Source organism: Coregonus clupeaformis, chromosome 17 (genome assembly GCF_020615455.1).
Source record: "Coregonus clupeaformis isolate EN_2021a chromosome 17, ASM2061545v1, whole genome shotgun sequence".
Lineage (NCBI taxonomy): Eukaryota > Metazoa > Chordata > Actinopteri > Salmoniformes > Salmonidae > Coregonus > Coregonus clupeaformis.
The window spans coordinates 6,772,635-6,789,750 of NC_059208.1; the positions used below are offsets into that span (position 1 = coordinate 6,772,635).

The window sequence follows — 17,116 nt, forward strand, 5'->3', positions numbered from 1 at the left end:
GGTACCCCCCTGTATATATAGCCTCCCTACTGTTACTTTATTTTACTTCTGCTCTTTTTTTTCCTCAACACTTTTTTTGTTGTTGTTTTATTTTTACTTTTTTTTGTTAAAAATAAATGCACTGTTGGTTAAGGGCTGTAAGTAAGCATTTCACTGTAATGTCTGCACCTGTTGTATTCGGCGCATGTGACCAATAAAATTTGATTTGATTTGATTTGATTCGATTATCCTCTGAGGCATGATTTAAAAGTAGCCGGAAGAAACAAGAAATCCAGATATGACTGACCTGAGAGACAACTGTTTAAATGACGACTCTGCCTTGCAGACAAGAGCCCGTAAAGACAAGAGCCTGTCTAGGGACTGGGGCTGTGAATTAGCACTAACTAAAAGTATCAAGACGCGGTTGGGAGCTGGTCGTGTTTTTGGTCCAGAAACCCCACTACTTCTCATTAATTGTAAAGTGGCTATGACTAAGCATTCTGACTACCTACTGTTCCCTACCTGGCTGCGCAATCATCCCTAGAACACAACATCTCAGAGTTGGAGTAAAGTGGAGAATTACACAAGCAAAGGAGCAGTGCATTATTTAGTCATTTTAAGGTTGAACCCATGAAAATTGAGGTGAGATTTCCGACTGTTAAAGTGATTGGTAGTAACAAGCAGTGGTGTGGAGTGATTGGTTTGATGACTGGCAATAACAGGAGCAGAACAGGAACAGGAAAAAGGAAAAACTGCTAGCTTCTAGCTCCAGGACAGAGGTCACTACACTGTGGTTCGCATAGGCTATAGTACATCATCTCTGTGTGTGACCTGGCATTAATAGGAGGACTGACTTATAGCCATTTCTGATGACACAGCAGCTTTAAAACATAGAACAAAGGACTCTGTGGGTTTGGTTTAATGAGGCGGGACAAGGGGGTATAAGGTAAAGGTTATGGGGACATTTGAGGACCCACATAGACTCACAATGTTATACTTGATCAGTTATCAATGACTTGATGATTCATTGACCTGCTGAATCAGGTGTATTAGTGCTGGACTGGAACAAAGGGATGCACTTCTGGTCCCCAGAACCAGGAATAAGAAAAGCTGCTCTAATGTGTACTGTGTGGACAGGGTGTATGGGGTAGGGGTTAGGGCGCCTCACCGTGGTAGAGAGGTGCTGAGCTGGAGACGGGGTAATGATGGAATGACCTCCACCATACAGCCACTGGTCCTCACACTGGGTAGAGCTTCCAGGAGACAGTCACTGGTCACACCAAACACTGACGTGTGGTAGCCTACAGACAGACACACACAGAGACAGAGAGACAGAGAGAGAGCGAGGGCGAGGTAAAAGTCAGTGCCCTCAAAAACCAAGGACTAACAAGCACTCCAATAACCTTTCTCCATTCTACGAAGGGTACCATTGAGAACACACTTCTAAAGGATTTCTATACAATCATCTTCTGTTCAGAAGAATAAGGGTCTAACTTATTCATCTACGGTAATATAAATTGGAGAAATAGAGCTGTGAGTCTTGGTTTGGTTTAGAGTTGGGACTCACGCTGTGGCATCACAAAGGTTTACAAGACAATCGGTCACACTGTCATCCACCCTCCTCTATTAACCACACACACCCTATTAACCCCCACCCCATCCTCTGGAGAAAGATAATCAAGCCACTTGTCTTAACCATTGCGACAACATTACAGGCAATTACTGTCGTGTAAGATTAAGACTAAATGACTATGTAGATCATAGTATTTAAAGCTATCCTAATATCCCACGCTACTGAGGTTAACAGAGATGTGATTAACCGGCATGTCGCTTGTCCTCGTTTAACGCGTTTTAAAATGGAGGTCAGAGAATATGGGGACAACGCCCTGTCTGTCTGTTGTCTGTCTGTCGTCTGCCTTTCGCCTGTCGATCGCCACGGCACACATCGCAATGTTTTTACGTTTTAGTGGAAAATCTGCACATGATGACCCCAAATTACTGCTAATGTAATCAAAGGAATGGTTATTAACAGGCTATTTTCGTATTTCGTAAAATTACATTTTCAGGGAGGAAGATATTTCCATTTCAATGACGATCGTTCCTGTGTAAGGAGTGTTCATTTTTATTGATTGTCACACATTGGAAGGGTAAAGTTGTGCTGGACTCACCGTTGACGGTGATGTTGCCTGCGGTGCGTGGGACCCCCACCAGGGTGACGGGGTAGAGCCCAGACTCAGCAGGCAGGGACAGGGCAGCAGGCAGGGCCTCAAACTCCACACCCGACGTCAGCAAACCCTGGACAGGACAGAGGACAACAGATCAGTCAGAGGAATTACGCTTTAAAATCAGGTTACTTTTGGGCATAATTCATAACAAAACTAATAGTGACCGCACTCAAAAGTGCATAAATTATTTATCGTAATGAGATACAATGCAGTTGTACATTAAAATTCATGTTATCAGTGGAGCTTCATTAAAATGACTTGATGCTATGTTATCAAAGAGTGTCAAATGATGGGTTCTACTTCAAAATGTGGCCCTATTTATTAAACACAAATGGAGACTTTGAGCATGCGGCAACGGTTCAATGAGGACAGCAGGAAATCTAAGTCACTCTGAACTAAAATGATGATATTATTGTAGCGCACAGAAACCTGTCAAAGTCACGTAGTCAAAACTGACTTGATAAAAGTAAACGTTGCTTTTCAACAAAATCAAGTGGATTTCATTAATCAGATTCCACTGTTCTAATGTGACATGAGAGAGAAACCCCATAATTGTCCCAGTGCTGTGGTGGGTGGCAGTTGTTTCCACTGTTCCCTGCAATGTTCCCATCAGAAATGCAGAAGAAGGAAAGGAGAGGAGAAGATGAAGCAACTTTAGAGTACTGAAACCCAGCCACACAGTAGTTTCCAGTGATCCCTGTAATCAATCATCCTAATCTAATCTCGCCCTGATATCCTAAAGCAGTGTTTCCCAACACCTGTCCTCCAGTACCCACACATTACACATTTTCCTTAGCCCTAGACAAGCACACCTGATTCTACTTGTCAACTAATCATCAAGCCACTGACAAGTTGAATGTCTAGGGCTACATCAAAAATGTGTACTGTTGGGGGTACTGGAGGAATGGAGTTGTGAAACAGTGTTAAAGGATTGGAGAGGAAAACCCTTTGGATTATTGAAACCCACCCTCCCAGTGAGCTGGTGGGAGGGAGGTTGTCTCAGGCCCCAGTACCACAGTGCTGCGGTGGGATGTAGGGTGGGTGGGAGTAGTTTCCAGTGTCTCCTGTAATCCATCATCCTAATCTAGCCATGATATCCTGGAGATGAGATCAGCCCCAGCAGGCACCGCCATCTCCCACTGAGAAAATTGCTCTCATTCTCACCATGAGAAAGAGAAGAGGAAACTACAAACACACATATACACACACACACAAAAGGAAACAGTGTAAATGGAAGGTTGTCTGCTCTGCTGGAGGAGAGAGGAAGGGAGATTGGAGTCCTACACAGTCACACACAAGTGGAGTTGGGGAGGTTCAACTCGACTATCTCTGACAGAGGAATATGCTAGTTTAACATCTTTATCAGTTAAACTGTAGTATTCTACCATTGCCAGACCTCAAAGTCTACAATGAGAGAAAGGAAATAAATGAAGGATTTGAATATGCTGACTTGGGTTCTCAACCCAGACAACCGGGTGACTTTGAATATGTGTAATCTGTAATTTATGATGTCCTATATAAAACTAAGCACCTTGGCCAGTGTATATAGAGCCATTGCTTCTACTCTATTTACACAAACTTGTGGTCAAATTCACATCACATCTAGTCTCGGGTCATTAGGCTGGCTCCCCAACATCATGGAGGAGACCATCAATCCCTTTTATCAAATTGCATACGCTACCTCACTGGGGAGGTTGGGGTGTGTGTCTACAGTCACAAAGAGCCTCTGTGGTGGCGTGATAGTGATTTATAAAGTCATTCCTCTTGCTACTTTACCGAGAGAATAAAGATTACACCCCTGTACTGGATAAGAAATATCAAAGTTAACCTATTGGAAATAACTCATTTGCATCCATCCTTGAAAAGGTTAATTAGCCCGGCTCGCTATTGCTAACAATGTGGAGATGGATGATGGATGGATTATTTCCGATAGTTTCATTACCTTCGCCATTACTATGCAGTGATTAATACTGGAATGTGATGACACCAGCAGTATATTGATTCATCAATTGCAGAGTAAAAAAACAAATCTAGTAAATAATATTAACAGACAGACACCAATGAGCCAGGTCTGAGAGGGACAAAGTCCCTTCATAATCATTTACAGTAACCTTTCCTTCAGAATGTTTGTCTAGAGACCCCAATCTAGAGCCAGACAGAGAAGACATTGGCTAGTTTGAGCAGCAGCCTCCCAAATATGGATGATTCATTCTAGTTTCTCATTTTGCACAATAAATGATCTACATCCTTCTTAATTGTTTGAATCTTCCATCCATGAACACTACATTTGAAATGAATTACAGTACTTCACAAGAAATCTAACAATATAGATACACACTATATATACAAAAGTATGTGGACACCCCTTCAAATAAGTGGATTAGGCTATTTCAGCCACACCCATTGCTGACAGGTGTATAAAATCGAGCACACAGTCATGCAATCTCCATAGACAAACATTGGGGGTAGAATGGCCTTACTGATGAGCTCAGAGACTTTCAACATTGCACCGTCATAGGGTGCCACCTTTCCAACAAGTCAGTTCGTCAAATTTTTGCCCTGCTAAAGCTGCCCCGGTCAACTGTAAGTCCTGTTATGGTGAAGTGGAAACGTCTAGGAGCAACAACTGCTCAGCCACGAAGTGGCATGCCATACAAGCTCATAGAACGGGACCACCGAGTGCTGAAGCACCTAAAAATCATTTGTCCTCGGTTGCAACACTCACTACCGAGTTCCAAACTGCCTCTGGAAGCAACGTCAGCACAAGAACTGTTTGTATCGAGAACCATGGTTTTCCATGGCCGAGCAGCCACACAATCAATCAATCAATCAATTTTATTTTATATAGCCCTTCATACATCAGCTAATATCTCGAAGTGCTGTACAGAAACCCAGCCTAAAACCCCAAACAGCTAGTAATGCAGGTGTAGAAGCACGGTGGCTAGGAAAAACTCCCTAGAAAGGCCAAAACCTAGGAAGAAACCTAGAGAGGAACCAGGCTATGAGGGGTGGCCAGTCCTCTTCTGGCTGTGCCGGGTGGAGATTATAACAGAACCATGCCAAGATGTTCAAAAATGTTCATAAGTGACAAGCATGGTCAAATAATAATCAGGAATAAATCTCAGTTGGCTTTTCATAGCCGATCATTAAGAGTTGAAAACAGCAGGTCTGGGACAGGTAGGGGTTCCATAACCGCAGGCAGAACAGTTGAAACTGGAATAGCAGCAAGGCCAGGCGGACTGGGGACAGCAAGGAGTCACCACGGCCGGTAGTCCCGACGTATGGTCCTAGGGCTCAGGTCTCTCAGTTGGCTTTTCATAGCCGATCATTAAGAGTTGAAAACAGCAGGTCTGGGACAGGTAGGGGTTTCGTAACCGCAGGCAGAACAGTTGAAACTGGAATAGCAGCAAGGCCAGGCGGACTGGGGACAGCAAGGTGTCAGCATGCCCGGTAGTCCTGACGTATGGTCCTAGGGCTCAGGTTCTCAGAGAGAAAGAGAGAACGAGAGAATTAGAGAGAGCATACTTAAATTCACACAGGACACTGGATAAGACAGGAGAAGTACTCCAGGTATAACCAACTAACCCCAGCCCCCCGACACATAAACTACTGCAGCATAAATACTGGAGGCTGAGACAGGAGCGGTCCGGAGACACTGTGGCCCCATCCGAAGAAACCCCGGACAGGGCCAAACAGGAAGGATATAACCCCACCCACTCTGCCAAAGCACAGCCCCCGCACCACTAGAGGGATATCCTCAACCACCAACTTACAATCCTGAGACAAGGCCGAGTATAGCCCACAGAGGTCTCCACCACAGCACAAACCAAGGGGGGCGCCAACCCAGACAGGAAGATCACGTCAGTAACTCAACCCACTCAAGTGACGCACCCCTCCTAGGGACGGCATGAAAGAGCACCAGCAAGCCAGTGACTCAGCCCCTGTAACAGGGTTAGAGGCAGAGAACCCCAGTGGAGAGAGGGGAACCGGCCTGGCAGAGACAGCAAGGGCTGTTCGTTGCTCCAGAGCCTTTCCGTTCACCTTCACACTCCTGGGCCAGACTACACTCAATCATATGACCTACTGAAGAGATAAGTCTTCAGTAAAGACTTAAAGGTTGAGACCGAGTCTGCGTCTCTCACATGGGTAGGCAGACTGTTCCATAAAAATGGAGATCTATAGGAGAAAGCCCTGCCTCCCGCTGTTTGCTTAGAAATTCTAGGGACAATTAGGAGGCCTGCGTCTTGTGACCGTAAGCGTACGTATTGGTATGTACGGCAGGACCAACTCGGAAAGATAGGTAGGAGCAAGCCCATGTAACGCTTTATAGGTTAACAGTAAAACCTTGAAATCAGCCCTTGCCTTAACAGGAAGCCAGTGTAGGGAAGCTAGCACTGGAGTAATATGATCAAATTTCTTGGTTCTAGTCAGGATTCTAGCAGCCGTATTTAGCACTAACTGAAGTTTATTTAGTGCTTTATCCGGGTAGCCGGAAAGTAGAGCATTGCAGTAGTCTAACCTAGAAGTAACAAATGCATGGATTAATTTTTCTGCATCATTTTTGGACAGAAAATTTCTGATTTTTGCAATGTTACGTAGATGGAAAAAAGCTGTCCTTGAAACAGTCTTGATATGTTCGTCAAAAGAGAGATCAGGGTCAAGAGTAACGCCGAGGTCCTTCACAAGCCTAAGATCACCATGGCAATGCCAAGAGTCGGCTGGAGTGGTGTAAAGCTCGCCGCCATTGGACTCTGGAGCAGTGGAAATGCGTTCTCTAGAGTGATGAATCATGCTTCACCATCTGGCAGTCAGACGGACAAATCTGAGTTTGGCGGATGCAAGGAGAACGTTACCTGCCCCAATGCAAAGTGCCAACTATAAAGTTTGGTGGAGGAGGGTCTGTGGCCGTTTTTCATGGTTCGGGCTAGGCCCCTTAGTTCCAGTGAAGGGAAATCTTAATGCTACAGCATACAATGACATTCTAGATGATGATGTGCTTCCAACTTTTTGGCAAGAGTTGAAGTCGGAGGTTTACATACACTTAGGTTGGAGTCATTAAAACTTGTTTTTCAACCACTCCACAATATTCTTGTTAACAAACTGTAGTTTTGGCAAGTCGGTTAGGACATCTACTTTGTGCATGACACAAGTAATTTTTCCAACAATTGTTTACAGACAGATTATTTCACTTATAATTCACTGTATCACAATTCCAGTGGGTCAGAAGTTTACATACACTAAGTTGACTGTGCCATTAAACAGCTTGGAAAATTTCAGAAAATGACGTCATGGCTTTAGAAGCTTCTGATAGGCTAATTGACATCATTTGAGTCAATTGGAGGTGTACCTGTGGTTGTATTTCAAGGCCTACCTTCAAACTCAGTGCCTCTTTGCTTGACATCATGGGACATTTTTTAAAAATCAGCCAAGACCTCAGAAACAAAATTGTAGACCTCCACAAGGCTGGTTTATCCTTGGGAGCAATTTTCAAACGCCTGAAGGTACCACGTTCATCTGTAAAAACAATAGTACGCAAGTATAAACACCATGGGACAACGCAGCCGTCATACCGCTCAGGAAGGAGACAAGTTCTGTCTCCTAGAGATGAACATACTTTGGTGCGAAAAGTGCAAATCAATCCCAGAACAACAGCAAAGGACCTTGTGAAGATCCTGGAGGAAACAGTAAATTTCCACAGTAAAACGAGTCCTATATCGACATAACCTGAAAGGCCGCTCAGAAAGGAAGAAGCCACTGCTCCAAAACCGCCATAAAAAAGCCAGACTACGGTTTGCAACTGCACATGGGGACAAAGATCGTACTTTTTGGAGAAATGTCCTCTGGTCTGATGAAACAAAAATAGAACTGTTTGGCCATAATGACCATCGTTATGTTTGGAGGAAAAAGGGGGAATGCTTGCAAGCCCAAGAACACCATCCCAACCGTGAAGCACAGGGGTGGCAGCATCATGCTGTGGGGGTGCTTTGCTGCAGGAGGGACTGGTGCACTTCACAAAATAGATGGCATCATGAGGAAGGAAAATTATGTGGATATATTGAAGTAACATCTCAAGACATCAGTCAGGAAGTTGAAGCTTGGTCGCAGATGGGTCTTCCAAATGGACAAATCTTCCAAAGTTGTGGCAAAATGGCTTAAGGACAACAAAGTCAAGGTATTGGAGTGGCCATCACAAAGCCCTGACCTCAATCCTATAGAACATTTGTGGGCAGAACTGAAAAAGCGTGTGCGAGCAAGGAGGCCTACAAACCTGACTCTGTCAGGAGGAATGGGCCAAAATTCACCCAACTTACTGTGGGAAGCTTGTGGAAGGCTACCCGAAACGTTTGACCCAAGTTAAACAATTTAAAGGCAATGCTACTAAATACTAATTGAGTGCATGTAAACTTCTGACCCACTGGGAATGTGATGAAAGAAATAAAAGCTTAAATAAATCATTCTCTCTACTATTATTCTGACATTTAACATTCTTAAAATAAAGTGGTGATCCTAACTGACCTAAGACAGGGAATTTTTACTAGGATTACATTTCAGGAATTGTGAAAAACTGAGTTTAAATGTATTTGGCTAAGGTGTATGTAAACTTCCGACTTCAACTGTACATACACACTACCAGTCAAAAGTTGACACACCTACTCATTCAAGGGTTTTTCTTTATTTTTACAGGTTTTTACATTGTAGAATAATAGTGAAGATATCAAAACTATGAAAAAACACATATACAGTGGGGAGAACAAGTATTTGATACACTGCCGAGGTCTGTAATTTTTATCATAGGTACACTTCAACTGTGAGAGACAGAATCTAAAACAAAAATCCAGAAAATCACATTGTATGATTTTTAAGTAATTAATTTGCATTTAATTGCATGACATAAGTATTTGATACATCAGAAAAGCAGAACTTAATAGTTGGTACAGAAACCTTTGTTTGCAATTACAGAGATCATATGTTTCATGTAGGTCTTGACCAGGTTTGCACACACTGCAGCAGGGATTTTAGCCCACTCCTCCATACAGACCTTCTCCAGATCCTTCAGGTTTCGGGGCTGTTGCTGGGCAATATGGATTTTCAGCTCCCTCCAAAGATTTTCTATTGGGTTCAGGTCTGGAGACTGGCTAGGCCACTCCAGGACCTTGAGATGCTTCTTACGGAGCCACTCCTTAGTTGCCCTTGCTGTGTGTTTCGGGTCGTTGTCATGCTGGAAGACCCAGCCACAACCCATCTTCAATGCTCTTACTGAGGGAAGGAGGTTGTTGGCCAAGATATCGCGATACATGGCCCCATCCATCCTCCCCTCAATACGGTGCAGTCCCCTTTGCAGAAAAGCATCCCCAAAGAATGATGTTTCCACCTCCATGCTTCACGGTTGGGATGGTGTTCTTGGGGTTGTACTCATCCTTCTTCTTCCTCCAAACACGGCGAGTGGAGTTTAGACCAAAAAGCTCTATTTTTGTCTCATCAGATCACATGACCTTCTCCCATTCCTCCTCTGGATCATCCAGGTGGTCATTGGCAAACTTCAGACGGGCCTGGACATGCGCTGGCTTGAGCAGGGGGACCTTGCATGCGCTGCAGGATTTTAATCCATGACGGCGTAGTGTGAAACTAATGGTTCTCTTTGAGACTGTGGTCCCAGCTCTCTTCAGGTCATTGACCAGGTCCTGCCGTGTAGTTCTGGGCTGATCCCTCACCTTCCTCATGATCATTGATGCCCCACAAGGTGAGATCTTGCATGGAGCCCCAGACCGAGGGTGATTGACCGTCATCTTGAACTTCTTCAATTTTTTTATAATTGCGCCAACAGTTGTTGCCTTCTCACCAAGCTGCTTGCCTATTGTCCTGTAGCCCATCCCAGCCTTGTGCAGGAGCCGGAATTCTTACTGGTTGGTAGGTGATCAAATATTTATGTCATGCAATAAAATGCAAATTAATTACTTAAAAATCATACAATGTGATTTTCTTGATTTTTGTTTTAGATTCCATCTCTCACAGTTGAAATGTACCTATGATAAAAAATTACAGACCTCTACATGCTTTGTAAGTAGGAAAACCTGCAAATTCGGCAGTGTATCAAATACTTGTTCTCCCCACTGTATAACCAAAAAAGTGTTAAACCAATCAAAATATATTTTATATTTGAGATTCTTCAGATCACTCTTGGCATTCTCTCAACCAACTTCACCTAGAATGCTTTTCTAGCGTGAACGAGAGCTCCCGATAAATCTTTAACAAACTTATCCTAAAACTTGTTAACTTCACCGATACTTATTACTACACTGTAACCAAGAGGGGTGATATGCCTACAAGACAAAAAAAAGGCAAGGGAAGCCCCGAAACAGACCAAGAAACGACAGAGAAAGAACCTCTGACCATGGCCTACTCGGAAACCCAAGATGGCAACATGACCTCAGGAAGAAGCTAGGCTAGCTCACATCCTCAAAGTGATCAAAGAAGGCAATGACTCCCTCACAACACAATTTAACTTGAAAATGGCTGAGTTCAACTGTTCCATCTCAGCACAGTTGGCTGAAATCAAAAACTCTATCTCAGGTTTGACAACGACTATCAACATGCTAGGATCATGAATGGAAGAAGCTGAAGAGCGCATCAGCACTGCTGAGGACAAGCTAGAGGTAATGGGGACGGAACTACAGAAACTGCGCAAAAACAACGAATACCTGATGAAAAAGGTCGACCATTTGGAAAACTACAGTAGGTGAAGCAACATTAGAATGATTGGCCTCCGCGAGGGCTGCGAGGGGACGGACCCCATTGATTTCTCTGCTGCCATTATCCCCTCCCTACTGGGCAAAGAACATTTAGCTAAACCCCTGGTTATCGAACGGGCACACAGGTCACTCGCCCCTCGCCAATCCCCTGATCAGAACCCACAACCCTTCCTCGTTCGGTTCCTGAGGTACCAGGAACTGAGCTAAAGTTCTCAGAACCGCAGCCAAACATATCAAGGAGAAAAAAGAGTGATCCTACACAACGGGGAGGCGATTAAATTCTTTCCAGACATGAGTCCCGGGATGGTCAAACGCAGGAAGGAATTCGACGAGGTGAAAAAAAGAACTTACCTCCAAGAACATTCCCTTTGCGCTGTTTCAAACTGCAACGATGAGAATCATCCATAGCGGACAGAGAGTATTCTTTAAAAGGCCCAAAGAAGTCGCAACTTTCCTCCGCAGACTGCAGGCGACCGGCTCAGGACATGGTTGATTGGCTAGCGGACCGGGTTAATTTCACTGTCCCTCTAGCCTGCCTTATTACTTGCATAACCAGTAGGACTGCTTTGCTGGATTATACTATAGCTTACTGACAGATCAATGAGGTATGATCCCAATATCCATGTAAACAAACTATTTGCCTCTTCATATAACACAAAGACACAGGGAGTAGCTATGTTGATTAATAGGAATTTACCCTTCTGTGTAATGAAAACAATTATTGATCCACTGGGACGTTATGTAGTGGTCCATGGCAGAATGTATTCTGAATCTTGGACCTTGCTTAACGTATACGCACCTAATTATGATTATCATATTTTTATTCGAGATATATTCCTCAAGGTAGCGGAATTTCAGGGAACACTCTTAGTTGGGGGCGACTAATTTTTGTCTGGATCCGATCCTGGATAGATCCTCAACTAAAGCAATTTCATTGACTAAGTCAGCCAAATGCACTCTATCATTTATGGAATAGTTAAATTTGAAATACACATGGAGACAGCACCACCCCCAAGATAGGGATTACTCAATCTACTCCTGCCCGCATAACTCTCATACCCGGATTGATAATTTTCTCCTATCAGCACAGGTAACCCATAGAGTTGTGGAAACTGAGTATTTATCCAGAACTATCTCAGATCATTCTCCCCTCACACTTTCTGATTGGATGCCGGATGGAGTTCAAGGGACCTATAGATGGTGCCTCAACCCAACTTTTTCGAAACAGGCAGAATTTTGTCAATTTATCAGAGACCAAATTAAGTTTTTCTGTGAAACAAACTGTCCTTCCTTTCCCAATACCTTTGTACTCTGGGATACATCGAAGTCCTTTTTTAGGGGTCAAATCATTTCCTATAACAAAGGTCTCAAAAAGAAATGCACTGCTGAATTGAATGAACTAGAGAATGACATCCTATTACTACAAAAAGAAAACCAAAATTCTGGCTCTAAAGAATAAAAAACTAAAATATAATACCCTAAGTACTTCCAAAACTGAACAGGCTATTCTTAGAACTAGGCAAAGATATTATGAATTGGGGGAGAAAACACACAAAGTCTTGGAATGGCAGATAAAAGCTGAGGAGAATTTGAGAACCATCAACTCTATTGAAAGACAGAACGGTCAAGTGTTTCACAACCCGGAAGAGATTAATGATTCATTTAAAACAATACTATTCTAAGTTATACACTTCTGATGGAACGGAACCAGCAATGATAGACACATTTCTGTCTACTATTGAACTACCGCACCTCACATAGGAAGACCAAAATGAACTAGATCACCACCTTACAAAAACAGAAATCGAAAAGGCAATTTCCTCTCTACAATCCGGCAAATCACCAGGAGACGATCAAATCAAATTATATTGGTCACATGCGCCGAATACAACAGGTGCAGACATCACAGTGAAATGCTTACTTACAGCCCTTAACCAACAGTGCATAAAAATAAAACAACAACAAAAAAAAGTGTTGAGAGAAAAAAGAGCAGAAGTAAAATAAAGTGACAGTAGGGAGGCTATATATACAGGGGGGTACCGTTGCAGAGTCAATGTGCGGGGGCACCGGCTAGTTGACGATGGCTTTCCCCCAGAGTTTTATAAGGAGTTTAAGGATTTGCTTATTCCTCTCTTCCTTGTTCTAAATTTAGCTGCTGAGACGCAGAGCCTACCGGACTCCTTTTCCACGGCTATTATAACAGTTATAAGAGCCGTGAAAGATCCTCTACAATGCTCTTCCTATAGGCCGATCTCACTCCTCAATTCGGACTATAAATCGATTTCTAGGGCGATGGCTAATAGATTAGAACAATATTTGCCAAACCTGAATAACACAGATCAAACAGGCTTTATACAGAAAAGATCCTCCACCAATAATTTGCGCAGGTTATTCAACGTAATTCACATGGCCTGTGTGAGGAGCGATCCTAGTATAGCAGTATCTCTAGACGCTAAAAAGGCCTTTGATAGGCTGGAGTGGCCATACCTATTCAAGGTCCTTGCTAAATTTAACTTTGGTCCTTTGTTTGTCAACTGGGTTAAGACTTTTACCATAAACCGCAAGCTAAGATCACCACTAATGGCATGATGTCAGCCACATTCCCACTCTTTAGAGGTAGTACACAGGGCTGTTCACTTTCCCCACTCATTTTTACATTTACATTTTTAGTCATTTAGCAGACGCTCTTATCCAGAGCGACTTACAGGAGCAATTAGGGTTAAGTGCCTTGCTCAAGGGCACATCGACAGATTTTTCACCTAGTCGGCTCGGGGATTAGAACCAGCGACCTTTCGGTTACTGGCACAACGCTCTTACCCACTAAGCTACCTGCCGCCCCTCCATAGAACCACTGGAGGAGGCCATAAGAACGGATCCTGGCATAAAGGGCTTTCAGGTGGGCCAGATAACGCACAAGATCTTATTGTTCGCAAACTACAATATTTTGTTCCTCTCTGACCAGACCGGATCGCTCTCAAAACAACAGACGCTTTTGGGTACATACAGCTCTATATCAGGTTACAAAGTCAACATGGACAAAAGTGAAATACTTCCACTGACTCGCTTTGACTATAGCATCTGTGAACAAACAGGTCCCTTCAGATGGTCGCCACAGGGGTTCAAATATCTAGGAATCACAGTTGATAATGACTTAAGAAATGTAATCAAGCTTAACTACTCTGTCTTGGTTCAGAAGGTGGTGGATGACTTGAATAGATGGATAGATCTGCCTCTTACATTATTTGTGAGAATTAGCTGTATTAAGATCAACGTTCTGCCTAAGATGATGTACCTATTTCAATCTTTACCCAAGAGTTTCTTTAAGTCCCTTAACAAGATCATAAGACAATTTGTATGGAACAGTAAAACTCCAAGGGCGAGCCTGGACAAATTAACATGGGATTATATTCTAGGAGGTCTCCACCTACCAAATTTCAAGATGTATTACTGGGCAGCGCAAATTAGATTAATTTCATTCTTATTTGAAACTGAACCAGCTCCTTCTTGGACTCAGATGAAAATGTTTGCTCTTAATGAAGAGGTTGGGGGTAATATTATATACAAGTGGAACCCCAAGACTATATCAACAAAAAGAAGCATGAAATTCGTAAGTTATTTGGTCTGAGACGAGACTTGTCACCCAAAACACCCCTGTGGCAAAACAAGACTCCTGCCAATGTCAACATTGGAATGAGAAGGGAATAACACATTTACAACATTGTTATATAGATGGGGTACTTATGTCATTTGAGCAACTGGAAGAGAAATACCAGTTATCCAATAATAATTTATTTTGTTATTTACAGTTAAGAAACTTTCTCAGAAGCACTCTAGGAGATATGACTTTACCAAATCGATCAAGTATTGAACAACTACTCCATGATAATCATGACTCATATAGATATATATACAGAGTGTACTCATTGCTAACGCAACAATGCCCAAAACCAGATGTACAGTGGGGGGAAAAAGTATTTAGTCAGCCACCAATTGTGCAAGTTATCCCACTTAAAAAGATGAGAGAGGCCTGTAATTTTCATCATATGTACACGTCAACTATGACAGACAAAATGATTTTCAAAAATCCAGAAAATCACATTGTAGGATTTTTAATGAATTTATTTGCAAATTATGGTGGAAAATAAGTATTTGGTCAATAACAAAAGTTTCTCAATACTTTGTTATATACCCTTTGTTGGCAATGACACAGGTCAAACGTTTTCTGTAAGTCTTCACAAGGTTTTCACACACTGTTGCTGGTATTTTGGCCCATTCCTCCATGCAGATCTCCTCTAGAGCAGTGATGTTTTGGGGCTGTCGCTGGGCAACTCAGACTTTCAACTCCCTCCAAAGATTTTCTATGGGGTTGAGATCTGGAGACTGGCTAGGTCACTCCAGGACCTTGAAATGCTTCTTACGAAGCCACTCCTTCGTTGCCCGGGCGGTGTGTTTGGGATCATTGTCATGCTGAAAGACCCAGCCACGTTTCATCTTCAATGCCCTTGCTGATGGAAGGAGGTTTTCACTCAAAATCTCACGATACATGGCCCCATTCATTCTTTCCTTTACACGGATCAGTCGTCCTGGTCCCTTTGCAGAAAAACAGCCCCAAAGCATGATGTTTCCACCCCCATGCTTCACAGTAGGTATGGTGTTCTTTGGATGCAACTCAGCATTCTTTGTCCTCCAAACACGACGAGTTGAGTTTTTACCAAAAAGTTATATTTTGGTTTCATCTGACCATATGACATTCTCCCAATCCTCTTCTGGATCATCCAAATGCACTCTAGCAAACTTCAGACTGGCCTGGACATGTACTGGCTTAAGCAGGGGGACACGTCTGGCACTGCAGGATTTGAGTCCCTGGCGGCGTAGTGTGTAACTGATGGTAGGCTTTGTTACTTTGGTCCCAGCTCTCTGCAGGTCATTCACTAGGTCCCCCTGTGTGGTTCTGGGATTTTTGCTCACCGTTCTTGTGATCATTTTTGACCCCACGGGGTGAGATCTTGCGTGGAGCCCAAGATTGAGGGAGATTATCAGTGGTCTTGTATGTCTTCCATTTCCTAATAATTGCTCCCACAGTTGATTTCTTCAAACCAAGCTGATTACCTATTGCAGATTCAGTCTTCCCAGCCTGGTGCAGGTCTACAATTTTGTTTCTGGTGTCCTTTGACAGCTCTTTGGTCTTGGCCATAGTGGAGTTTGGAGTGTGACTGTTTGAGGTTGTGGACAGGTGTCTTTTATACTGATAACAAGTTCAAACAGGTGCCATTAATACAGGTAACGAGTGGAGGACAGAGGAGCCTCTTAAAGAAGAAGTTACAGGTCTGTGAGAGCCAGAAATCTTGCTTGTTTGTAGGTGACCAAATACTTATTTTCCACCATAATTTGCAAATAAATTCATTAAAAATCCTACAATGTGAATTTCTGGAATTTTTTTTCTCAATTTGTTTGTCATAGTTGACGTGTACCTATGATGAAAATTACAGGCCTCTCTCATCTTTTTAAGTGGGAGAACTTGCACAATTGGTGGCTGACTAAATACTTTTTTCCCCCACTGTACATCAGTCAAGAGAGCGATGGGAATCCGATTTGAATACTACAATTGATGAGGGGCTATGGTCGGACCTATGCCAAGATAGTGTGTCAGCGACCATCAACTCTAGATACAGACGGATACATTACAACTTCCTTCACCAACTCTATCTGACACAGAAATGTGTTTTAGATGTGGAACAACAGAATGCACTTTTTTGTATTCTACTTGGCAGTGTACTAAATTAAAGCCTTCTGGCATGATGTTTGTGATACCCTGGCCTTTATTATGGAGGTCCCTTTCCCACTTGACCCTGAAATATGCCTTCTGTGTAACTTCACAAAATGTGAATTTGAGGAATAACTTCAACATCAAATGTACAGAAATTGCCCTTGCCACAGCAAGAAAATGTGTTGCATTGACATTGAAATCAGATTCCCCTTTCCCAATTACAAGATGGCTCTCTGAAATGAATAAGTGTATTCCTATGGAGAAGATTACCAATGCTTTAAGAAATAAATTCAACTACTAAATATGGCAACCCTTCCTGGACTATATGGAAACACTTCCATTGGGGTTGGTGGATGTGAGCTTGTAGATCGATGTAGCTATTGTCTCTCTGTAAT

The 17,116-nt window shown here is 42.9% G+C and overlaps 1 protein-coding gene across 2 annotated transcripts in view; it reads right to left on the reverse strand.

Annotated features, from left to right (window-relative positions):
* LOC121586524 (trafficking protein particle complex subunit 9-like) overlaps window positions 1-17,116 on the reverse strand; it is a 349,081-nt gene that overhangs the window by 270,083 nt on the left and 61,882 nt on the right. For both annotated transcript variants that reach the window (XM_041903274.2, XM_041903273.2), the window contains 2 exons: window positions 2,148-2,274; window positions 1,148-1,280 (listed from right to left, as the gene is read on the reverse strand). In XM_041903274.2, the coding sequence (XP_041759208.1) occupies window positions 1,148-1,280; window positions 2,148-2,274 (260 nt within the window). The remainder of the gene's footprint in view (window positions 1-1,147; window positions 1,281-2,147; window positions 2,275-17,116) is intronic.